Raw genomic sequence first — 25,953 nt, forward strand, 5'->3', positions numbered from 1 at the left:
GCCACACACACCATAGGAGATACCAGGGTTCAAACCTCAATCCATGAGGAGTTAGTTGATGACAAAAGCAAAATGGTTTAAATGGCCCTAGGATACAGAGGGAAAGATAGACAGCATTTCTATTGCTAACACCACCCAGTGACTTCTGTTGGAGGTGTATATTTAGGAATGCTCAGGAAAGACTGGATCAAATTTATCAGAATCAGAAGATTATTTTTGAATAAAGTACACAATCAATGAGTCTTTAGGACCATCACCTTAGCAAAGAGTTTGTGCTTTCAGCAGTAGAACAAATAAAACAAACATACATTTCTTTCCAGAGTGAAATTCGCAGTAAAATACTTTTTAAAAAGCTGAAGTGTCTTTAAAAGGAATATATAACATTTTTGCCCATAGAAATAAAATAGCAACTTCGTTCACTGAGTCAATTGCTTTCCCCAACCACTAAGTCCCCAATCTCAGCTACAGGAGAACCAAAGAGGAAGTCAGAACGCTGTTCAGATAACAGAAATCAAACTAAGATTTTCTGGATTAGAATATTAAGAGTAAACAAGCAGCACAAAGGCCACTTGACATCTCTGTCGTTAGGTGTGGTCAGTTTGAGATGGAAGGATCACAAAATAAGAATATTCAGTGACTATTCAGCTAAATAAGCCCAGATGCCTCCACTGCAAAAAGTCGGAGATAATATGCACGTGCTTGGTGTAGCCTGGAGCTTTGGATCTGAAGGCAATATGATCTGACTATGTAAAGGCAATAAATGCTGTTTAACATTGGTTTCTGTGTTCGCATCTCATGCATGAGGAATTATAAATATGGAGATGTACAATTATAATATTCTGTTGTGTCACTTACAACTGAAGTGCCACTCTTGAGGCTTTGGCGAGCATTTGTCAGACGGTGAATTTTCACCAGTTTATCAATGTCCTCTTCCTCCTGTTAAAATGATTACAACCAAGTATTAGAGCAGTAAAACCCATGTGGACAATTCATTTCTGCAACACAGTTGAGCTAATTGTTCAGTGATTTGTTTACTTCTCCTTTCAATTTTACAGCAAAGGTACCTTCATTTCTTTCAATCATTACCTTGGAAAATACAAAGCCTTTCACTCATTTTTCAGTAACTGGACACTCAAATGTGCTGTAGAGCAACCGGTGTCTCCCAGAGGAAAGCTGGTGACACCAAGCTTCATTTTCTCTCTCAAGTAACTTAAAATATATCAAGAAAACATCATTCAGAATGTGGAATTGCTGGCTTGAATCCTTGCTTTGTCAATCTTTGTGCCAACATACTATGATATGAGGTAACTAAAGATTTTACAGCTTCAATCTTCCTGGGGATGAGAGGGTTGTCCTATGACAAGAGGTGGAGGAAACTGGGTCTATATGCTTCAGAGTTGAAAGTGTGGTACTGGAAAAGCACAGCAGGTCAGGTAGCATCTAAGGAGCAGGAGAATCAACATTTCAGGCATAAGCCCTTAATCAGGAATCGGGCTTATGCCTAAAAACCCGATTCTCTGCTCCTCGGATGCTGTACTTTTCCAGCACCACTCTCGATTCTGATCTCCAGCATCTGCAGTCCTCACTTTTCTCTATATACTCCAGAGTTTAGAAGAATGAGAGGTGATCTCATTGAAAAAGCCAAGATTTTGAAGGGTTTGATAGGGTAGACATGGTCTCTGCTAGTTGGAAAACCTATAGTATAGGAGCACAATCACAGAATAGCTTGTCAATCATTTAGGATTGAGATGAGGGTAAATTTCATCAATGAAAAGGGTTGTGAATCTTTCAAAATTTCTGTTCCAAGGAATTGTAGATGATCCAGTTTTGACTATTTTTAAGGCTGGGAAAGATAGAGTTTTGGTCTCTCCAGGAGTCAAAGGATAACTGAAGCTAGCAGAGAAGTAGATTAGATATAATTGTACTGAGTGGCACAGAAGGCTCAACAGACCTACTTAATATTCTACTCTTAATTCTTGTGCTGTGCTGAGTTATTTAGAACAGAGTGGTGAGCAAAGCCCAAACTGAAACTCCAACAAAGTCTGAATAAGGTTTCAGAATGTTCCATGCTCACACTCGGAATAAATTTGAACCTTCCATTTGCACAGAAATAGGAGAAGGCCATTCTGCCCTCTTCCTTAGCAAATCACAGCTAATTTTTGCCTTACCTCCATTGACATATCTGTGGAAAATTTCAATTTGTCAGACAGACTTTTCAGTTAATCAGGGAGAGCCAATATGGATTCATGACAGGTAGGTCATGCCTGACGAACCTCACGGTTTTGAAGAGGTGACTAGAGCAAAGGGAATGGAAAACACAGAATTGGGAGGTTGCTGGAGTACATATCTAGAGAAGCTATCCCAAGTAGACTACAGCAGAGTAAAGGAAGATTTTGAAATCAGTTTATGGGACACAGAGACATTGTGAAGTCCAAGAATGAGTAGGAAGACTGTGACCTCATGTGGGAGAAGACTTGGGCTTCACAAAAAATTGTTTTAGAGGACTGCTAAAACTGATGATGAGAACATTTAAAGACTGATTTTTAAAAATGGTGAAGATCTCAGCCATAGTGGAAGAGAGGTAGATTTAAGTAAGCAATGTTTTGAAAGTGGAGGTTGGTGATCACTGGACAAGATGCAGACTAATGTTCACACACAGGTACACACATACAGACCTGATCCACATTGAGACCTGGAACTGACTGACTACGGTCTCCCATGGAATCATCCACATTTGCAGAATCTGATATGCGAAGGTCCACCACAGATTTACTATGCTCTAACAGAAGATTTGAAAAGAAAATAATTATTTCCAACATACAGACTGTAATGTCAGCACTTCACTTAATTTTATGGAGTTTGACATTGTGAGGTTGACACAGATTTTTGACTGTGACACCAGCCAGACAGTTTGTGTATTAAACTAAACTTAGGCGACAAATAGCCCACATGGCAGAAAAGTCACATGCAAAGTTACTCTATGTTCTAGATAGAACAATGTCCATGAAAGCATGGGCAAATAAGAGTCACATACTTTGGAATGCAGACAGACATCAACAAGCAAATAGAGGACCAGTTTCTGCCAATGGCATTCTGTGGTCAGTTAAGAAGGTGCTGGTGCACAAAACAAGCATGAATCCCATTTAAAGACCTGAATTAAATGAGTGAATCATCACTGCATAGTGATTGACAACTAAGGTCAGCATACTGTTTTGGGTTTTAAAGTCTGTTGTAACACACAAATGTAGCCTAAACAACTTCCTTTAAGAGGTAAGACTTTATTTATAAACGTTTGAGAATGAGAGCTGGGATGGGATGGTATTTTTTCCTTCCCTGCAGGTGGTGAGAGAGGTGGCAAGAAGGGAAAATAATGGGAGGAGTTGGCCCAGGTGAGAAGCTAAGCCCCTTTTTGACCCCCTCACTAACTGAGGCAATGGTATCGTGGTAATGTTGTTGGACCAGTAATCCAGGACCCAGGCTAATGCTCCTTCGACATGAGTTTGAATCCTACAATAGTAGATGGTGAAATTTGACTTCAATAAAATTTAGACTACAAAGCTAGCCCAAAGGCAATTGTGCAAGGTGAATGCAAATGTCATTTAAAGCCACCTGGTTCATTGATGTTCTTGAGGGAAGAAAATTCATCGTTCTCATCTGATTGGCCTAAAAGTGGCGCTAGACCCTCAGCACTACGGCTGACTCTTAACTACCCTCTAAAATGGCCAAGCAAAGCTACTCAATACAAATGGCAATGAGGGCAGGCAAAAAAATGCTGGCCCAGCCAGTGATGCCCACATCCCGTGAATGGAAAGATGAACAAGTACAGGGTGAGAAAGTCAATGTGCTGCATCCCTGGTCAGAACGAAAGGTGACTAGTTTCTCAAATGGAAAACCATGGTGACCTACCTACCAGGCTGAGGGGTAGACCTAAATTGCCTTAATAATTGACCTTCCTTTTCCTCTGATCCCACCACCCCTCCCCAAATGCCTTCTCTCCACGATCCTCACTTGGCAACAAGATACTATCATTTCCCTTCTTCCCAGGATCCCCAAGGGCTCACCCACCAGACTTCAGGCCCTGGGTTGAGGACTGTGAATCACCAAGAAACTCACTTTAATGAGCTGATTGTTATGTGACAGCCAGAGTTATGTCAGGAGTGGGCAGTTTGCTGATTGCTCCCTTTCACAATTTCAAAAACATAGTGGGAAAATTACATCCTATACCTTTTTATGGTTCTATCTCAACCAGCACCTCCCAGCCCCAGCCAATCCCTTCAATTTTCCCTTCCTGACAATGATGGATGCTGGACTGTAGTTCCATGGGCCAGGACTACCCTCTTATACCTTATCAATGGTCCCATTCTTAAGGAGTGACTTTCAGCAGACAGGTGTCATTCATAGTGAAGGTTCACAGCCAAGCTTGATCCCTTCCTAGCCTGAGACCAAAAGCTTTCTTCCAGTGGGGACCTTTGGATATCAAAAAAAGCAGAAACCTTGGTTGATTTTTCTCTATATTGGATAAATTACTGCCCTCACCCAGAACAGCTAATTCAACACAAGTGAAAGAATGACCATAATACCCTATAGCTATTTTTTTCCCTTCTTTCCTCTTAGTACAATTTGCATAATATATTGCTGTGAGGCGATGTGGTCAATTCCTGTGTATCTGCTAAACTTTCTCTGAAGCTGGCATTAGTAGATGCTTAAAGGGGACATGGATTGAATTTCCCTCTTTCTCAGGAAACTTCCGAACCTCATTTCTATGGTTTAGTGTGGAAAAGTTTTCAAAGGTATTAAACAAACATTTTTGATTGATACCCTTTGTGTTAAAGTCAATGTGCCAAATCTCACCTGCAGGCTTCAGAATGCTTTTTGTATTCTTTTTAAACAGGTTCTCTGAAGCACTTTCATCAGTTGAAACTTTACTGTATCTTTTTGAGACAGTTTCCTGAAGAAACATGTTAAAAATTTCATACGTTTTAGAACTATATCCATGTACTTTGTTTTCATAACTGTTGGTATCTCACACAGTATCACATGAAATTATAACTCAATGATTGGTTTGTCCAAACAATGGAATAAATATGTCAATTAATCACATCCAACCCATTTCTTTCAATGCAGTTTCTGATTAACCTTATCCAAGTAGATTCTGTTCTGAAGGAATAATTGTGAAACTGCTCTTTAATCCATGAAAGTAATTAAACAATACCCCAAAATACTTCTTCATTCACTGCGTAACGCTCATCAGCTGTCCTCGACAAAAATGTAATTGATGCAGGAGCCACTTTTTTTGGAATATTTGATCATTCAGTCTATACAAACAGTCTTATGTCTGAGATTGTTGTATTAATTGCTTACAAACTTCTTTACACAACAAAAACACAATCCTGTGCATAAACTGTAGGATTCAGCACTTTTTGCTCACCTCTTATTTTCCAGAGAGGGCTATCCTTCACCCAAATTAAAAATAAAGCACATTAGGACACTTTTGATTATGGCCTCTGACAAAAAAAAACACCATCACTGATATCTCTTTGTAACTGTAGATTTGTTCCAATCATATTTATCCAAGTCTGTTTTGAAGTAGTTAATCAAGCCAACTGATTTTCCTCAGAGTTTACTCCCCATTACTGCTATTCTGTGTGGGGGGAAAATTGCTGCTGCCTTGACTGGGGTTTGTTCACTTTAATGCTGTCTTGTAATTTTGTGCTCTAATTCCAAATAGTTTGTTTATCTCAGAGTCTCTTGGCATTTAAAGTCCTCGATTATTTACCAAATATTTGAATAGGACAAGCACAGTATAGATCTCTGTAAACCCCAACCTATAATTAATTCTAGAGTTAGTTCCCAGACAAGCCCTTTAAGTCATGTCTCCTTAGTTGTCTTCTGTGCAAATGGTCTTGTGACACATTTGTAGTGTTCCTATTGGCCAGAAGGTTCAAGTTCAAATCCCACCTGCCCTGGAGGTGTGACATAACATGCACAAACAGGTTGTTTAAAAATACTTGTATAGTTGACTCAATGTATTCCAAGTGGCTACTCAGCTGCATATTGAAAACAAAATGAGATGGACAACTGATACAGCCTACTAGCCATATCCACAAACTATGAACAATTAAAACACAGCAAGGAATGTATTGTCCTACCTTATCCAAGTCAGATTGTGTGTTGAGTTTGTTGCCTGTGGGTGACTTTAATGTGGCTGGAAGTGTCATGCTGCCACTATTTGCGGGCTTGGAAACAGCACATTCATTAATATTACCAGCATTGCTTTCGGTTAAGGAACTCCGCCTGAAAAATAAAACAGCAAAATAAAGGTCTCAAATTTCACTGAAACTCCACCATAAAAGGGTGAATTTCCTAAGGAGGACTCTTTTTTTTTATTCATGGAACTTGGCTGAAAACTGTAGAAGCCTCGAGAAAACTGTGCGATTGACATTACTTTTCTACTAAAGCTATTGCAAACTGGGAGATGGCCTGGAAAAATTCAACTCCATTTTCAAAGAAGTGATATAGAATATTCAGGACTCATCATGATCTTGGCCTGAGGTAGTTTTCAGAAGGTTACTGCTCAGGAGTTTATTTTTAAACTATATGTACACGAACAAACCTTGCGTTAAAAATGTTTTTATTAATTCATTCGTGGGATGTCAGCCACAAGGCCTGCATTTATTCCCCATTCTTAATTTCCCAGAGAGCAGTAAGACTCAACTACACTGCCGTGTATCTGGAGTCACATGTAGGTAGGCCAGGTAAGGATGGCACATTGCTTTTACTAAAGGATATTAGTGATCCAGATGGGTTTTTCAGACACTCAACAATCATCATTAGACTCTTAATTCCAGGTTTTTTTATTGAATTCAAATTCCAACATTTGCCATGTTGACATTCAAACCCAAGATCCCAAAACATTTTTTTTTAAAGCAATAATACCACAAGACCATCGTCTCACCTTATGCACACCCACACATTATTTTTAGGTTTTGGGAATTAATTTAGTGGAAGGAATTTTGACAGATAGTAAGGTCACTATATTGCCTCACTTTATAAAGAAAGGCTCTTCCAGTAGCCAAATCCTCATCGAACAAACACCCACATCATTTGATTACAATGTTTATCAAATGGGTGAACTCCAGCAAACGGCACGCAACGTGTGGAATTAAAAAAAAATGTTTGCTCAACCAGCCTCTCCTTGTTGGATAAATATTGTATTTATCAGATGCCTTATGGAACAAGTTTCTGTTTACACCTGATAACATGCAGTTCACTTTTCTACGGCAGAGTATTATTCTTGTATTCTATGGCAAGAATTATTAATTGTCACAAAACAAAATATGTTGTTTGTGCTGATTTGTTTCTAAGGAATCCAACTGTCAGAGAGAAAGTTTAGTTTCTCTGATGGTTCAATTCATATAGATGGTGGGTAACTGAGACAGGAAATTTCAGGTTTACTTTGAGTTGTAGGATCAGTACAATAAGCCTCGCTGCTTTTAGTTCACAGAAGAGAGGAATCTGGTAGGTCTCCTGCTCTTCATTATGATCTGGTAGTCCTGACACAGGCCACATGTGTGTGTATACCATAGGATCAGGCTTAGTTGGAATACTTAACTCAGTTGTTTACCTGCTGAAGTCCATTCTAAGTGCCCACATGAACACCAGTCCAGAGAGTGCCCATAAAAGTGGACTCCATGATGTAAAATTAAGATAGAATTTCCAATGATATATTGTGATATAACCCATTCATAGTTTCAATAAATGGTATCCAGATTAATTTGAGCATTTTTCTTTTAAAAAGTACATAGTTTGTAAATAATTCCATATTCATTATTTGTACCAAATTATACAATAGAAATAGTCTGATTTCTTCGACAATCTATGTTAAATGACAACCATTTTCAGAATTTTAGGGCACCCATTAATAAAAGATAATTATGTTCGCTTGGATTTTGTTGTTATAATGATGGCAAAACTGTCAGTGACCATTGTCATTTCTATGTTAAACGGATAATATAAATGCAATTAAACATAGTTATCCAGAAGTTGCTGTCAGTGATTCCCCACTCCTCTGTGGGCTGGGCTTTTGAATTCCTTTCAGATGGAAATCATTTCGAAATCACGGTTTTAATATGAACATCCGATTTAAAAAAAACACATTTCTGTAAAAACCTCAAATCTTGTTGAATGAAGTGTGATTAAGTTTTTACAATGTTTACTGTCATAGTTGCTAAGGATCATCATAGGCCTTGAAATTACATTTCACAATCGAAGAATAATTGCTTTGTTTTGCATCTTGGATTTCTGTCTGAGAGATTTAATCAATATGATTGGCTGATTAGCCTGCTTGACGACATCGCTGTAACTGTGAACAGCCCTTGCTGGTTGACACTGGAACTAAATGAATACAGGGAAAGGTTGAAACTGTATCACAGTGATCACTACATCTTTGAGGGAGGCTTCCCTCGAGGTCAGGGATAAGTGCTATCCATTTGCAACTGAATTTTTGGGCCCATTGAAATAGACATAGACCCAACAGAACCCTGCGAAGGGAGGAATGCATATTAATAAGACAGATCCAAACTTATTTTAGGAACATAAGCAGATTTTTTTCTTTATGGACTGGAATAATATTAGATAAACATTAACCCCTTTGATACGAATGGGGTTAAATGCAGGACAGCAACTTCCCCAGAGCAAAGACAATTGGTGGCTCAGTGATTAGCACTGCTGCCTCATTACACCAAAGTTTAATTCCAGCCTCAGGTGACTATTGTATGTTGCTCCACGTCTGCATGGGTTTCTGCCAGGTTCTCTGGTTTCCTCCACAGTTCAGAAATGTACAGGTTAGGTGGATTGGCCATGATAAATTTCCCTGAGGTGTCCAGGGATGTGTAGGCTAGGTGGATTAGCCATGGTAAATGCAAGGTTATGGGACAGGGTGTGGTCTGGATTAGAGTGTGATGCTCTTTGAAAGGATGGTGCAGACTTAATGGGCCAAATGCGGATTCTATGATTCATCATTTGAGATTGCTGTCACATAGCACTTTGAATTGGGTTTTCACTACAGCATCTCTGGAGGCAGAGAGGGCCTAATGACTTACTAGCTCATCCCTTCATTTAATGAGGCTGCATGGTACATCAAGCTTAACGTGAGAAAGAAAGGCTAAACACAGGCATGTGGCAAAATGATGGCCAATTATCTCAACAATTTACATTTATCTAGTGCCTTTAAAATATTAAAACCTCACCAAGCGTAGGCCAGGGCTGTTACTTAGTAACATTTGACACAGATATTTTAATACAGATGACTACAGATTTGATCAAAACATAGATTTTAAGGGAAAAGTTGTCTAATTCGAATTAGCATTCATATTTCCATTTGATCACAATTTCAGACTGAATCCTCCGCAGGTCCGTTACCTGGAATTGTTAGGTGTGTTGTGCTTGGAGGGAGATTGCGAGTCACTCTTGTAGCTGCTAACGCTGACACGTCCCGTGGATTCTGTGTCACTTGGTTGCTCAGAACCCTCTGGGGTTTCAGAGTAGTTGCTATCAAACAACAAAAGAAAAATCACAGGTTCATGGTTTAGTTACTTTACTGATAGTTTGTAAAAGTATGACTGAGCTATATCATCATTTCAACGTGGTGCAAGGTTACAAAACTGTTTTGTCAAATAAAATATGTTGCCTGTTGATTTGCGTATTGCTCCCCATAATCAAAATATTTCCAAGAAGGCAGTTTTATTGCTCCAAGGCTTAATTTTTATTTGTACACAACCATTAACAAAATCATTAGAACCAACTCTGATCACGGCCCCGAGATCAACCTTACTGTATTTCATATTGCACATTCTGTGTGTCCTTGTTTAATATCAAGGACGTTGAGATTAGGAAGAGTTCAATGGTACGGGAGACCCTTCAAACAATCAATCAGTGATGACATTGAGTTGACAAATTTTAGCTTTAGTGCAAAAGTCTATCATCAGCTGTTCCTGCTGTCGTTAGTCAAGGAAAATTGGGCCTGTCAGAAAGGACTGCACAGCCATAAAGAAGGCTGCCCGAGTCTTTTCCCTCAGTTTTTTTTCCCTACATGATGCGTAAAAGCAATCCAGGAACTCAGACAGGAACTTCAACATCTGTTCCCACACATCCTCAATGCTTCAAGAGTTTTCTTGAGATGTCACTGTTAAATCACAGCCTGATCTTCTCGGTGACATTTTGAGCTCCTCCAATTATTTGCAACATATATCAATGACCTGGCTGAGGAAAGTGAATGTACTGTAGCCAACTTTGCAGTAGACATGAAAATAGGTGGGAAGGCAAGTGCTGAGGATGACAGAGTTTGCACAGAGATTCAGATAGGTTACGTGAGTGGGCAAAAACTTGGCCGATGGAATATAATGTGGGAAAATAGGAGGTTATTTGCTTCAGTAGGAAGAATGGAGGAGCTGAATATTATTTAAGTAGAGATATACTGAGAAAGCTACAGCAAAGGAGACTTAGGAGCTTCAATGTATAAGACACAAAAAGCTATATACAAGTTCAATTGGTAATAAGGAAGGCGTACATAATGTTGGCCTTCATTTCACATGGGGAGATCTTGCTAAAACTATACAAGGCACTGATCTGACTGCAGTGGAACACAGTGAACAGTTTTATGCCCCTTACCCGAGGCAAGATGTACTGAATGTAAAGACCAAAAAGGCTGTTTCTTGGCAGAATTTCGACCCAAAAGCTGACTTGTCCCACAAGTCAGTACGTTTGTGGATGACACAAGAAAGTGGTTGTATAGTAGACACTGAAGCAAGTTATTTAAGAATACAAACAAATCTTGATCAAGTGAGCCAACTGGCCAAGGAGTGGCAGATGGAGGTTTAGTTCAGATAAATTTTGAGACATTACAGTTTGGTAAGATGAACAAGGGCAAGACTTGCGCAGTTAATCGTAGGACCCTGGGGAATGTTGTAGATCAGAGAAGCCTAGGGGTGCAGATACATGGTTCATTGAAACTAGCGTCTCATGTAGACAGAGTGGTGTAGACATGGAGAGAGAAGAAGGCGTTGAGCAAGCTTGCCTTCATTGCTCAGACCATTGAGTACTGGAGTTGTTTAGGATGTTCAGGAGGCCACATTTGGAGTACTGTATACAGTTCTGGTCACCCTGCTGTGGGAAGGAGGTTGCTAAATTGGAAAGAGTGCAGAGAAGATTTGCCAGCATGTTATGGAGACTGGAGGGTTTGACTTGTAAGAGGCTGGACAGGCTGGGGCAATTTTCCTGGAACATAGGGTGAGGGGTGACTTTATAGAGGTTTATAAAATCATGAGAGGCATGGATAAGGTAAATAGCAAAGATCTTTTTCCCAGGTAACATAGTAGTAGTAGTAGAGTAGATTTTTTGTCATTTCTATCATTTACAACTGATACAGTTTAAAAAAATAAAAGAGATAGTGTTCCTCCAGGACCAAGGTGCTACATGGATAGCACAAACTGCACAATCATACACAGGGTGGCATAAAGTGCCAAGTGCCAAACATGCAAATTATAGTGTAATAAAAGAATGGTAATTAATAGACATTGTTCAAGCAGCATTTCGAAGTCATGCAAAGAATTTCAGGTGGAAAACAAAAGGTCCGATCATACAGTGTCAAGGAGCCTGACGGCTTGAGGGAAGAAACTGTTGCACAGTCTGGCTGTGAGAAACTATATCCTCTGCCAGATAGCAGGAGGGAGAAGAGTTTGAGTGAGGGATGTGTGGGGTCTTCCACAATGCTTAGCCTTTTGGATGCAGCGTGTGCATCCAAATATCTGCAATAGAGGGAAGCGAGACCTCAATGATCTTCTCAGCTGTCCTCACTATCCCTTGTAGGGTCTTACAATCCAAGACAGTGCAATTCCCGAACCAGACAATGATGCTGTGGCTCACAGTACTCTCAATGAACCCTCTGCAGAATGTGGTGAGGATGGAGGGGTGTGGGAGGTGGGTTTTCCTTAGCCTATGCAGAAAGTAGAGACGCTGCTGGGCTTTCTTGGCTATGGAGCTGGGATTGAGGGCCCAGATGAGATTCTCCACATACATTAGATTACTTACAGTGTGGAAACAGGCCCTTCGGCCCAACAAGTCCACACCGACCCGCCGAAGCGCAACCCACCCATACCCCTACATTTACCCCTTACCTAACACTACAGGCAATTTAGCATGGCCAATTCACCTGACCCGCACATCTTTGGACTGTGGGAGGAAACCTGAGCACCCGGAGGAAACCCACGCAGACACGGGGAGAACGTGCAAACTCCACACAGTCAGTCGCCTAAGGCGGGAATTGAACCCGGGTCTCTGGCGCTGTGAGGCAGCAGTGCTAACCACTGTGCCACCGTGCCGCCCATTTAATGCCAAAAAATTTAGCGCACTTCATGATCTCCAAGGGGGAACCATCGATGTCCAGCGGAGAGTGATTGCTCGGTGTCCTTCTGAAGTCAACAACCATCTCTTTCATTTTGTCCACGTTCAGAGACAGGTTGTTGGCTCTGCACCAGTCTGTTAGCCGCTGCACCTCCTCTCTGTATGCTGCCTCATCGTTCCAGCTGATGAGACCCATTATAATCGTATCATCAGCGAACTTGATGATGTGATTCCACCTGTGCATCATTGCACAGGTGTATGTCAGCAGGGTGAACAGCAGTGGACACAGCCCTGCGAGGCTCCGCGTTTGGTGCAAGGGTATTGGAGATGTTGTTCCCAATCCAGACTGACTGAGGTCTCCCAGTCAGGAAGTCCAGGAGCCAGTTACAAAGGGAGGTATTAGGGCCAGCAGACTCAGCTTTCCAATCAATCAGATGCTGAGGAACAATGGTGTTAAATGCAGAACTGAAGTCTCTGGATAATAGTCTGATATAGATATCCTTCTTATACAGGTGGGTAATGGCCAGATGGAGGGTGGTGGAAATGGCATCATCTGTTGAGTGGTTGGGACGATAAACGAACTGCAGGGTGTCCAGTAAGGGGGGGGGGGGGGGGGGGGGGGGGGCAGCAGGGTCTTAATATGCATCAGAAGCCTCTTGAAGCATTTAATGATGATGGGTGTAGGGTGTACCACTCTACAACAGAGTGGTAGACATTGAGACAGGATGTTGAAGAATTCTTCAGCACAGGGATGATGGTAATAGCCTTGAAGCATGTTAGAAACTATGACACAGCTCAGGGAGATGTTGAAGATGTCTGTGAGAACATCCACCAGTTAGTCAAAGCAGCCTCTCAGCACTCTGCCAAGGATGTTATCTGGTCCAGCAGCCTTCTGTGGTTGACTTTGCATAGGGTTTTCCTCACATCAGCACTGGTAAGACACAGCACCCCGTCACTGAGAGGGAGGGTGTGGACTTCCTCATTGCCACGTTATTTCATACCTCAAACCGTGCATAGAAGTTGTTCAACCCACCCTGGAGGGAGGCATCACCAGCACAAGCAGGCGATGCTGTTCTGTGGTTGATGATGACCTAGATGCCCTTCCATATACCCCGCGTATCACCGCTGTCCTGAAGGTATGTATTCTCTATGCTTGAGCACGCTTTGTCTCCTTGATGGCCTGGGTTAGGTTGGCCCTTGCTGTTGTTAGGGCCACCTTATCCTGAAGGTGGAATCACAGGTCCTCAGCAGCATACACACCTTTGCGGTTATCAATGGCTTCTGGTTGGGGCGAGAAGTGATGGTCTTGGACAGAGCGATGTCACCAATGCACTGGCTAATGTAGCAAATCACCAATGCCATGTATCCTCTAAGTCAATGGAATCACCATTGGTTGCCACCTCCCTGAACACGCACCAATCAGTGCACTTCAAACAGTTTTGAAGAGCAGAAATGGCTCCTGCCAGCCAGGTTTTCACCTGCTTCAGAACCAGCTTGAATCAGGTGAAAATCTGGCCAGGAGGAGCCATTTCTGCTCTTCAAAACTGTTTTAAGTGCACCAACTGATACATGTCAAAAGTGTGGTGCTGGAAAAGCACAACAGGTCAGGCAGCATCCAAGGAGCAGGAGAGTCAACGTTGTGAGATTTTGACTGAAACATTGACTGTCCTGTTCCTCGGATGTTGCCTGACCAGCTGCGCTTTTCCAGCACCACATTATCGACTCTAATCTCCAGCATCTGCAGTCTTCACTTTTGCCTGACAGGTGTGTGTTCAGGGAGACAGCAATCTAGAGAACAAAGTTTTTAAGGTGAGAGGAGAAAGATTTAAAAAAGGACCCAAGGGGCAACTTTTTCAGACAGGGATGTTGTGTATATGGAATGAACTATCAGAGGAAGTGATAGAGGAAGGTACAGTTACAACATTTAAAAGACATTTGTACAGGTACGTCAATAGGAAAGGTCTCGAGGGACATGAGTCACAAGCAGACAAATGGGACTCAGTCAGTTCGGGAAACCTGGTCAGCATGGTCAAGTTGGATGAAGGGTCTGTTTCCTCCTATATGACTCTACGACATTGGAGGCAGTCCAGAGAAGATTCACTAGTTTATTCCTAGGTATGGAAGAACTCTTATGAGGAGAGGTTAGGTAGATTGGACCTGTGCTCCTAGGAGAAGAATGAGAGGCAACTTCAATGAAACATACAAGACTCTTAGAGACTTGTGAGGTTAGACGTGGAAAGGTTCTTTTGCCTTGAAGGAGAGTTGAGGATGAGAGGACATAATATCAGAATAAGGAGTTGCACATTTAAGATCAAAATGAGGAGGAATTTCTTCTCTCAGAAGATAGTGAATCCAGAGGGCTGATGTGGCTGGGTTGTTAGCATATTCAAAGCGGAGGTAAATGTTTAATCATTAAGGGAATCAAGAGCGATCGGGGAGAAGGCAGGAAAATGGAGGTATGGATTATCAGATCAGCGATGATTTCATCGATAGGCTAATCGGTCCATTTCAGCTCCAAATGTTCTTCAAATCAATTATTTAATGGCTTTTAATGGACAATTGCCTTGGAGTTACAGAATAAGACAGATAGAGCTCAAGAGCAATTTCAGTCCCAGAAACTATTAAATGTTTTGGTGTCTTTTGCATCTAACCAACCATTACTATTTCATCCCACGTGCTAACTGTCCCCTTATTCTTGTTCTAAATACCAATAATCATGGTCTCACTGTTGTTTCTAACCACACAGAAATCCCAAACCTACATGCTCACTAAAAATCCTTCCAATCAATCCGATCCCTTCATTAAAACAAATGATTCTTTTCACGTTAACGATTTTTCAGTCTCAAGCTGAAGATAGTTCAAGATGTGAATTTGCTCCCATTCTTGGCACTCCTTTACATTCCTAAACATTATCCAATGGAATAGTTTATTCACTTCTTTCCTTCAACTTCTCCTTTCCATTGCAACTTTTCTGGCCTCTCTCTATTTTTCCTTCTTTCCCAACTCCATCAATATTGTTTGATCTACTTATCCTTTCTCCTCCTGAATTACAATGAGAGCTCATTGTTTAATTAATTCTTTTATAAAATTTCAAGCATAGATTTCCCATATTTATTATTTTTCCTCCTTACAATCTTCAGTTTGTGAAAAATTCATCCTCATCACCAGTTCCCAATGTATTTGTTCTTTTCCTTCTTCTAATTTTGGTGGTGCCCTATACTTTATTTGCCCTTCACTGTCATGTCTCAAGATCAAGAGAAGCAAGGTTTGTGAAATGTAGGCATTGCCTCCAAGCCAACCTTTGCTATCCATTCCTAACTGCTATTGAGATAATGATGGGGAGCTGCCTTCTTGAACCACTGCAGTCTGTATGGGGTAGACACATGCACAATGCTATTAGGGAGGGAGTTCAAGAATTTAATTTAGTCACAGTGAAGAAACATTGATTTATTTCCAAGTCATGATGGTGGTTTGGAGGGAAACTTGCAGGTGGGGGTCTTCCCATGTGTCTGTTGTTCTTGTCTTGGTGATAGATCTCACAAGTTTGGAAGGTGCTGTTGAAGGAGGCTTGCAACAGCAATATAGAGATGCACATTTACGTTCTGGGGACACAGCTTCAAATCCAACCAAAGCAAATGCTATTAATAAATCTAGAATTAAAAAGATTAGCCATAATGATAGTGATCAACTGTCATCAAAAACGTCTCCATTAGGGAAGGAAATCTGACCTACAGCAATGTGGCTGTTTCTTAAATGTCCTCTGAAATGGCCAAGTCACTCATTTCTACCATATCTCTGCAAAAATAATTAAAATGGAAAATAGACTAAAAACCAAAATCAATGATACAAAAATATATGCAAAATAAATTTCAACTATGGTTCTATCAGATTGGATAGTCAGGGGTTGTTTCTTGATGCAGTGAAGTTTGAGAGGGCATCAGATCGAGGTGTGGAAGATTATGAGGGGTGCTGGGCAGGAAAGCACTTTTTCCATTATTTAAGAGGGTCAACATAGAATTAAGACTAGAGATAGAGATAGAGACTCAGAGGAGAATTGAGAAGAAAAGATTTTGCCTGAATGTGTTGGGACGTCTTGGGCTCATTTCCTGAAAAAGTGACTGAGTCAGAAACTCTTGAAACATTCACTTGCATCACATAGCCTCAAAGAGCCAGAAAATAAGATTAATGCAGTCAGAACTTTATTGACAAGCCTGGGCACTGTAACCCAAATGCTCTCCTTTCTGTTCTGTAAACATCTGGATTTTATGAATTTATGATCACACTCACCTGGAAACTCTACTTTCATCCTGAGAGGTCTTCTGCCTTCCCTGTGCAGCGATATTTGCATTTGCATCATTGGCCAATGCCTTCTGTAGCAATGCCTGTCCTGTTGTCTCGCGCTTATTTACTGTACAGCAAGAGAAATATTAGGTGGCATTCAGGAATTTTTAAAGGATGTTATTCCAGTCCTTCTCCAACCTCTCTGTTCCATCACATCAATAACTGTATTATGCATCAGTAAATGGGAAAGCCAAATTTTAATCACCGTCTGCAGAAAAATAAATATCCTTCCACACTAACAAAAAAAATGATAACACCTTATGAGCATCTTCATTTAGTAAAATCTAGGGGTGGGCTAACTTCATCGACGGGACGGCTGGTTTGTGATGCAAAGTCATGCAGGGTGGGTTCAATTCCCATGCTGTCCGAGGTTACCATGAAGGACTCTCCCTCTCAACCTCTCCCCCACCAGTTATCTTTCTGTAATGAGAGAGAAGCCCTGTAGTCCAGAAAAACAGTAGCAGCTTTACTTATATAGTAAAACATGGAGATGTTTTGCAGCAAGAGTCAACAAAGAAAGTTTGACACTGACTCACGGAAGGAGGTATCAGCTCAGTTGACCAAAAGCCAAACCAAAAAGGGTTTTCAGGAGTTTTTTGAAAGAAACAAAGAAAGGCAGCAGGATTTAAAGGAGAAAATTCAGGAAACTGAAAGAGACCAGACTGGGAGAAATACAAGGTTGTGAGCTTTGAAAGGTATGAGTATGGCTTTGGTAAATTAGAAACTAACGTTGAGAATTTTGATACTGGAGAATATCCGGATTGAGGGCCAATATAGATCAGCAAACACAAAGTTGATGGGTGAATGGGGCTTCATGTGTGTTAAGATACAGGTAGTCGAATATTAGATAACCACAATTTTATGGATGATGTAAGTTGGGAGGCAAGCCAGGAGATCATTGTAATAGGGAGTTTAGAAGTAACAAAGGCATATGAGAATTTCAGCAAAAGATCAGCTGAAGTGGAGAGGGACTCAGTCAACCTAACTGTAGGAATGGGAACGGCAATCGGGTTGACAAAACCACTCAGGGCCACACAGAATTTCAAAGTAACATATATCCTTTATTTCACTGAATGTATAGCTTTATTCAAAACATTCAAATCTCTGGTACTTACAGGCATATTTCCTCTTTAACGATGCTCTGATTATATCGCTACCAAAATCAGTACTGTGTCTTTTTGCTCGGGATTCAAAGAACCAATCTCCAGTTTGTTTCTTTAGTTTTCTGGTGAAGAACATTTAAGATTTAATCTGGGCTGTACTTTTAAACTGAAGCCAGTCTTACTGATATTGGATAAAACTCTTAACATCAATTCTCTCTTTCAGCTCTAAAATTTATCTTCACTAAAACTGGTAAAGCATGGATCATACTGACATTGGGTAATGCATTTAAGCATCTTCCCAAAGCCTTTCATTAAATAGCTCGAGTGGCTTACTAGGGGTAAGCCTCCAATTCTGTCAACAATTAAATTCATGTAAATCAAATGAAAAACTCATGGACAATAGGACCTTCAGAATCAATATACTCCAAGCAAGCAAAGACATTCTCTCTTCTTTTCCTATCACTTCTCAATGGTTTATAATTTCATAATTAATGCACACATTGATATCCACATTTTTCAATTAATTTTATGAATTCCTACTCTTGGACACAGCAAAGATCCTCTTCCACATGCTTTCTTAGTAATTGCTTCCAGAAGTTAAGGCTCCTCTAGTAGGATTATCATTTCATAAAATTGTTGCTGAAAAATTCACCAGATTCCAACATTAGGGCTTTGACAAAGAATCGTGGATTTTGTGCATCTGAATTTCTCCATCCATCTCATTGTTGTACCTTTCTCTGTTTAGACGAGGAGTTTAAAAGAGTCTCAAAACTTTAGGTTTGGTCAGATTACCTAAGTTCAATTTTGTTGACTTTCCAGCAATTTTAGTTTGAAATGTGACGTTTTTTGATCCTCCAACATATAAATTTGAAAAGTCCTTTTTTGACCTTCTTAGTAAAATAGGAAACTACTTAACCCAAGGAAAACCCACCATTTCAGGACTTTTCTACTGGGTGACTTGTGGTGAAAAAACTTTGGAATGTCATGCACCCAGCAGCAGTCCTATTCATTGCAGAGACAGCCCTGACACAGGGGCACTCACTCCAGTAAAGCACATTCCCCCAGTTTGGCATGTCATATGTAGAAAATATCACCTCCAGGTTTTCCAAACTTCAAACAAAATGCTACTCAGTAAAAGTCACACTCACTCCTCCTTGATGCACACATTGCATTTCCATCTTCCATCTACATCTGTAACACCACATTCCTTACACACCAGGTGGTTACACTGCTTGCACACATTTCCACTCTTAACAAAGCGACCAAGTGTGTTCTGACATCGGGCACAGGTCTTGTCACTGTAATCCCGACTGCCACGTTTCGCTCCTTTACGCCGTATTTCTAGCAGCTCACTCTTCAGTTTTCTTCATAGCAAAAGAGAAAGAAAAAAAATGTTGTTATGGGACTTTATCAACACAAACCCTAAACTGCATCCCTTTCAAAAAGGAGGAGAATTGCAATGACCAATAATCACATCCATTGTTCCCAAACATTCTCCTGGTGAGACACTAATTTAATGCTCCACACTTTGCGGGGGCTAGGAGTAAGTTGGGCTGAGGGAAAGGCCTTCAATGATTGAGGTGGGTAGGAGCAGTGGTTGATAGGGAAGGTGTGGGATGAGGTGCAATGTGGTCAGAGTTGTTTAAACTACGATGTTTCCTAAAAATGAGGTCTACCTTTTCACAACCTTTTTGCAGCAGCAATCAAGCTCCAACGATTGCTCTGTTAGACCATGACCATAAGAAAAAAAAAGGACATGAGGAATTAATGGGAACTCATGGCCATTTGCCTTCAGGCCAATCTGCCACTGCTGCCTCAGAGCTTGTGACTCCACAATTTCACTTCAGAAGCTGAATTACATTAATTCCTACTAAGTCTAACAGTTGAACCAGTCTTACTGATTTGATGGTTTTGGATGACTCAAGACTGCATGTACAATCCAGCCAAAGCTGCCTTTTGATGGTTTTTCGACCGACTTGAACTGCCTCAATTTGCATTCAAAAAATCACAGAACTATAACAGAACAGAGTGAGCTGGGTAGTGAAGTCTCTCCAGGGACATAATTAATACAGAGCTGAAAATGTGTTGCTGGTTAAAGCACAGCAGGTCAGGCAGCATCCAAGGAACAGGAAATTTGACGTTTCGGGCATAAGCCCTTCATCAGGAATGAGGAAAGTGTGTCCAGCAGGCTAAGATAAAAAGGTAGGGAAGAGGGCGATGGAGATGTGATAGGTGGAAGGAGGTCAAGGTGAGGGTGATAGGCCGGAGAGGTCAGGAAGAAGATTGCAGGTTAGGAGGGCGGTGCTGAGTTCGAGGGAATCGACTGAGACAAGTGGGGGGGGGGCGGGGGAAGGGAACTGGAGAAATGAGTTCACATAATTAATACAGACTACCTGTTGTAAGCAATCAGGAAGCTCAAAAGTATATGCACTTAACATGCACCTCCTGCTGACAAATTTAACAGCAATATCCTAACAGTCCATAGACTTCTACACAGAGGGGCACAGCAAGGACACCAAAGCTCAAGACCAGGTTGGCCAAGAGGAGACCAAATGTAACCTCCCACAGAGCTGATACATCAAAGGTGGAATTTCTGTTAAGGCTGGTGCAACCTTGCAAAGGCCAATAACAGCACAGATGCTTGAATTCACACTGATTTCTAAAAATGGAACCTGATCTAATCAGGTACAGAGTAATCAATTACCACCAAAACAGAAACAGCTCTGTTTTGTCTCAGGTTTTCCCAAAATACAAACAATACCTTCCTGAAAGGGGGGTGGGGGGGGGAACGGCGACAGTTCAGAACTTATTTGAAGACTTTATAGCAGTGAGTTAAATAAAGAATTTCACGAATAGTGCTGGCCACTGCTCTGAGGGACAATTGTAAATTCATGCATTTTAATTGAAACAAGAGAGTTCCCAGAGACACTGAAACAGTGTTCACTTTGACCCAACGTTTCTGGGGAAAAATGGGATTTTCTTCATTTATTTCACATCAAAAACAAATATGGAAGGAACTTTAATTTGGATACTGATTTAAACATGACTCTCCAAATGAAACGGATTTTGAATTTAAAAAATAGGCTCATCCCATTCACTATCATATGGATGAGTCATCCAGTGTTCCTTTCTGCTCATATTTATCCAACTACATAACGCTGATAGTGTGTTTTCTGTCTTAAGTAGTATATTATATGTTGACTGAATTAAAATCCGCTTGTTGCGTATAAAAATATTAGAGGCAGTGAAATTGGAATACACTGCCCTGATTGCTGGAAAAGAAAAAGTTGTCCATGCATGAAACAAGTTGCTTTTTTTTATTCTTAATGCTACTTTTGACAACTTCTTCAATCCCATCGCTTCTTAAGTGGACTGACATGCACATGGGGATTTCTCCTAAAAAGGGAGAAATCAACAAAAAAAACAACATTTGAAGACCTCTGATCTCAGTACAAGGAGCAATAGTCCTGAACCATTCTTCCTGCTGTCTAGCATGATATCTACAATGCAGCGTAGTGCAATTATTTGAACTAAGAGCAAAAGTAAGTCAATCAGTGCAGAGTATGAGCCACCATTTGAGAAGATTGTGACTGATCTGATTGTGACCTCAAATCCATTTTTCACTCCTATACACTTTGACTCACTTGTTAGTCAAGAATGTTTAATTTTGCCTTAAAATATTCACATAAAATATAAAAATGGGTAAAGGTTCTCTACGGTGGCCATCAAAGGGGTACGATCAAGCAATTTTAATATTTTTAGGGGCAGCCGGCAGGGCTGTCCCCTTTCACATTGCTTTTTATGTTGGTAATTGAACCATTGGCAGAGGTCATTCATGGGGATCCCAATATGTCAGCTCCAGAAGTGGGGTCCAAGTTACATAAGATCTCACTGTATGCAGATGATGTCCTAATTGTTTTGACAAATCCGGCAGTTTCAGTGCCTTGCCTGATGCAATGCATTTGCGTGTTTGGTGCATTTTCAGGGGATAAGATTAAATTTTACAAACTCAGAAGCTATGCCTATTTTGTGGTCTTACAAAGGAGCTAGGTCTTGAGGGCAAACACCGATTCCCATTTAGGTGGTCACAGGGGAGGTTTTGTATATTTCATCAATCCAGTTCTGGATCGGCTATTCAAAGCCAATTTTATACAATTATTTGATAAAATTAAACAAGGTCTTCAAAGCTGGGAGGCACTTCCAGTCTCGTGGTTGAGTTGGATAGTGCTCATTAAGCTGAATATTCTCCCCCGTTTGCTATACCCTATACGATGCTCCCCCTGCTTTTCAATAAGCAAACGGCTAGTTCAGCTCCTTTATCTGGCATTCTAAGCGGCCTCTTATTAAATTAGTTAAGCTGCAACTGCCTCACAGATTGGGGGCAGTGGACCCTCTGGACATTAAAAATTACCAACAAAGCTCGCCTTTGACCTACATGAGTGATTGGGTTTGTGGGGACCCTCTTTCAATATGGCTAGATATCGAAGCCTCCCAGGCAAGGTGCCCCCTTACCGGTTTGCTGTTTTTGGACAAGGCGAGTTAGGGAATATTGCCATAACCCAATAGTCATCAATACTGTTAAAACATGGAGTGCAATTTGGCAGAGGAAAGACAATATTGGCAAAACATCTTCGTTTACGCCTTTAGTGGGTATGCCGGATTTAATCGGGGATGATAGATTCAGGATTTAAATGTTGGGCAGCTAGGGGTGTGTCTTGATTGGGCGATTTATTTGAGGGAGACGTAATGATGTCCTTCGATCAGTTAGTACAGAAGTACAAGTTATCTAATGGAGATCTCTTTCAATTTTTTCAAGTTAAGGATTTTATTGAAAAAAAACTACACTTTTGACTGATCCCTACAAATCCGACATGGAGAGGGGGTGCTAAGGGTTAAGAGTACACTTTCTGTCAGTACTTTATATCATCAATTGGGGGGTGTCCCCTCACTTGATTTTGATCGACTGTGCAGGGCGTGGGGGAGAGAGCTGGGTGCTGAAGTTTCCTCAGAGGCATGGGAGGATATTTGGGAGAATGCAAGGAAGATATCAATTTGTAATAGGACCCATGCTTTATAGTTGAAGATTCTCCACAAGGTCCACTTGGCTCCAGACTGTTTGTCAAAATTTAAACCAGGGCTATCTTCAGCATGTCCCAAGTGCAAGGTCTGTATGGGCACTCTTACCCATTGTCTCTGGTCTTGCGATAGGCTTCAAACATATTGGAGTGCTGTAATAGGTGCAATGGAGAGGATTTTGGGTTTAAGAGTGGAGAAGGTCCCAATCTTTCTCCTTCTGGGTCTGCCCACTGTATTCCGTGCAGACACGCACAAGAAAAAAGCTTTTCAATATTCTCAATTCTGTGCAAGAAAAAATATCTTGCTAGGTTCAGTATCCGAAAACCTCCTGGGCCTGTGAGGATGATGGAAGATTATTATGGAGCATATTCCTTTGGATTTACTCACAAATATGGTACACCACAAAACTGAGAATTTTTATAAGACATGGCAGCCCTTTTTGGGAATACCAGGACATAGATTTATCAGCTACACTAATAAGGGTTTTTATATAGCTGTAACGATTGTGTTGTACTAGTCCAATATCCACAGAGGAGGAACTGTAAAAGTATTTTAAAAAATTCATGGAATCTACCTCCATCACCATCCAGAGAAAGTGAGACTTCACACAACACCAGGTTATAGTCCAATGGGATTATTTGAAAGCATTAGCTTTCAGAGCTCTGCTCCTTCATCAGGTGTTAGTGGGAGAGGAAGACCTTATAAATTCTGTGTCTAAGGAAAAGCTCAAAGGGTCATACAACACATGAACAAATTGAACACACCTAAGATAGCTGTTAAATCTTTAATCAGAGAGAATGGAGGTGCAGTTTTCAATTGATTAACATGCAAATCCCAGAATTCCTTTCAAGTCACTGTACTGAGATAACTCAAGGTGACTTGAGTTTCTTTCTCAAGGCAGAAAGGAACATCCATCTTGTGGGTTAATTTGTTCACATGTGTTGTATGACCCTTTGAGCTTTTCCTTATAAATTTGGTGTCTAAGGCCTTCCTCTCTCACTAACATCTGATGAAGGAGCAGAGCTCCGAAAACTAGTGTTTTCAAATGATCCCGTTGGACTATGACCTGGTGTTGTGCGACCTCTCTTTGTCTACCCCAATGCAACACCAGTACCTCCCCATCTGGAGGAAAGAATTTCAGACTCACCACTCTCAGACAGAAAGCAACAATCAGTAAACTCTATTTAAATGGGAATCACCATAATTCTAGTCTATACCATCGGAGGGAATATTGTCTCAGGATCTGTACTATTAATCCACATGTCATACACACAGTCCGTTCTGGTATAACGCAACAGTTACATTCCTCTGCAACCTTGCACTTTTGGAAATCATGCTACGGAAAACCATATAGAAAATCACACGGTGGAAAATTTTTCTACCTGTTCAGTAGAAAGTTTGTGTTATCCAAAAAGCATCCACAATTTGTCAATCACATCAAAGCCAATTCATGTTGATAAAAGGGTGTGTTGTACCAGAATGATCTGTACATCAATATTATAAAAGGCAATTTTTTTTCTATTAAATGTGTTTTGTCATTAAAGGGTTGTCAAGAAAGACATAACTTAGTCAAATGGGACTAGTGTAGGTTTAGTTTTTTTTAAATTGGTGCAGACTCGATGGGCTGAATGGCTTCTTCTGTATAGTAAAAAATGAGGTCTGCAGATCACAGCTGAAAATGTGTTGCTGGTCAAAGCACAGCAGGCCAGGCAGCATCTCAGGAATAGAGAATTCGACGTTTCGAGCATAAGCCCTTCATCAGGGCTTATGCTCGAAACGTCGAATTCTCTATTCCTGAGATGCTGCCTGGCCTGCTGTGCTTTGACCAGCAACACATTTTCAGCTGGCTTCTTCTGTATGACTTGTACTCCATGATGCTATGTCAAAATGGAAATTATGAGTCAATTGCCATTCATTCTTACTTACTTCCTTTTCTTATGGCTTAAAACAATGGATTAGAGGTTTCTTGAGTGCAGATTTTATGCAGAATGTCTCATGATGTGATATCCCAAATGAAAGGATTTAGAAACAATTATATTCAGAACTTTTATTCAAACACCTTTCCTTCTCTCATTACCTTATTCGCTTTTCCTCATATGAACGCAACTTTTCATCTCGGATGAGAACCATGATTATTGCTTCCTTTTCTTTATCTGTCAGGAATGACAAGTTGATCATCTCCATTTGTTTTGGCATAATGATGGGTTCACCAAAGGTTTGATGCCTGTACAAACTGCAACAATGGTTTCCTTACAAACTGTGGGCAATGAAAGGAAATATCAGACATTCAAAACTGAAACAGAGAATTGGCCCATGAAGTTAGAACATTTGATATTAACAATAAATTGTTTTTTATTAATCAGAAATTTGTAGACAATGCTGTTTGTTCACTCACCGTCAATCGTTCTTAGTGATCTCCGTGTCAAACCTTTGGCTCACACAACTGTCCAGTGATTGTTGACCAGTCTGACATTGTGTTGACATCTACCACCTTCTGGAGGCAAACTTTCAAACATTTTACCAAAATGGATCCTAGAAATGAAACAAATCCAGAACGGAAAGTGAATGTAGATCACTGTAGTGAAAACTGAGCAAAAGCAATGCAAACCTAATCCATGTGATTTTCAGACTATTAAATTAAAGGCAGAATCAAATATAAGCTGCAATTATACTAATAAAGTCAGAGAGATGGTACCTTGTACAAACCTTAATATTTTTCTGGAAGCAGTTATAATACTATAAGTAAAGCAGTTAAATTGTGCCTGAAAGAAACCTGGTTAACTTGTAAACCAACTTCTGGAGCCAGTGATTTCTGCAAGATACCCAACACACCCCCGAGACCTTTCAATAAATGTTTTGTATTCTGAATTTTCTTAAAATTTATAATCCACAATTCAGAATGTTTTTGGAAATACCCAAAGCCATAGTGAATTGTGCTGGTTTGAGCAGATGTCTTGCCCAAAAGCTGCTCTGCAAACATTGAAACCTGTATTTTGGTTAATTTGAAGAATATACTCACTGCCATTTACTTCGA

At 40.6% G+C, this 25,953-nt stretch overlaps 1 protein-coding gene across 2 annotated transcripts in view; it reads right to left on the bottom strand.

Annotated features, from left to right (window-relative positions):
• The window catches only part of sytl4 (synaptotagmin-like 4), an 83,072-nt gene that overhangs the window by 21,300 nt on the left and 35,819 nt on the right, over positions 1–25,953 (bottom strand). Inside the window, exons 2-11 of one of the 2 annotated variants that reach the window (XM_060832670.1) lie at positions 25,315–25,451; positions 24,997–25,152; positions 18,992–19,207; positions 17,856–17,965; positions 16,687–16,807; positions 9,421–9,549; positions 6,150–6,294; positions 4,852–4,948; positions 2,676–2,779; positions 856–936 (exon numbers count right to left, since the gene is read on the bottom strand). In XM_060832670.1, coding sequence (XP_060688653.1) covers positions 856–936; positions 2,676–2,779; positions 4,852–4,948; positions 6,150–6,294; positions 9,421–9,549; positions 16,687–16,807; positions 17,856–17,965; positions 18,992–19,207; positions 24,997–25,115 — 1,122 coding nt within the window. In that variant the 5' untranslated portion in view covers positions 25,116–25,152; positions 25,315–25,451. Of the gene's footprint in view, positions 1–855; positions 937–2,675; positions 2,780–4,851; positions 4,949–6,149; positions 6,295–9,420; positions 9,550–16,686; positions 16,808–17,855; positions 17,966–18,991; positions 19,208–24,996; positions 25,177–25,314; positions 25,452–25,953 lie in introns of both variants that reach the window. The other variant, XM_060832669.1, reaches the window with a different exon arrangement.

The sequence above is a fragment of the Hemiscyllium ocellatum genome, chromosome 11, assembly GCF_020745735.1.
Source record: "Hemiscyllium ocellatum isolate sHemOce1 chromosome 11, sHemOce1.pat.X.cur, whole genome shotgun sequence".
Taxonomy (NCBI): domain Eukaryota; kingdom Metazoa; phylum Chordata; class Chondrichthyes; order Orectolobiformes; family Hemiscylliidae; genus Hemiscyllium; species Hemiscyllium ocellatum.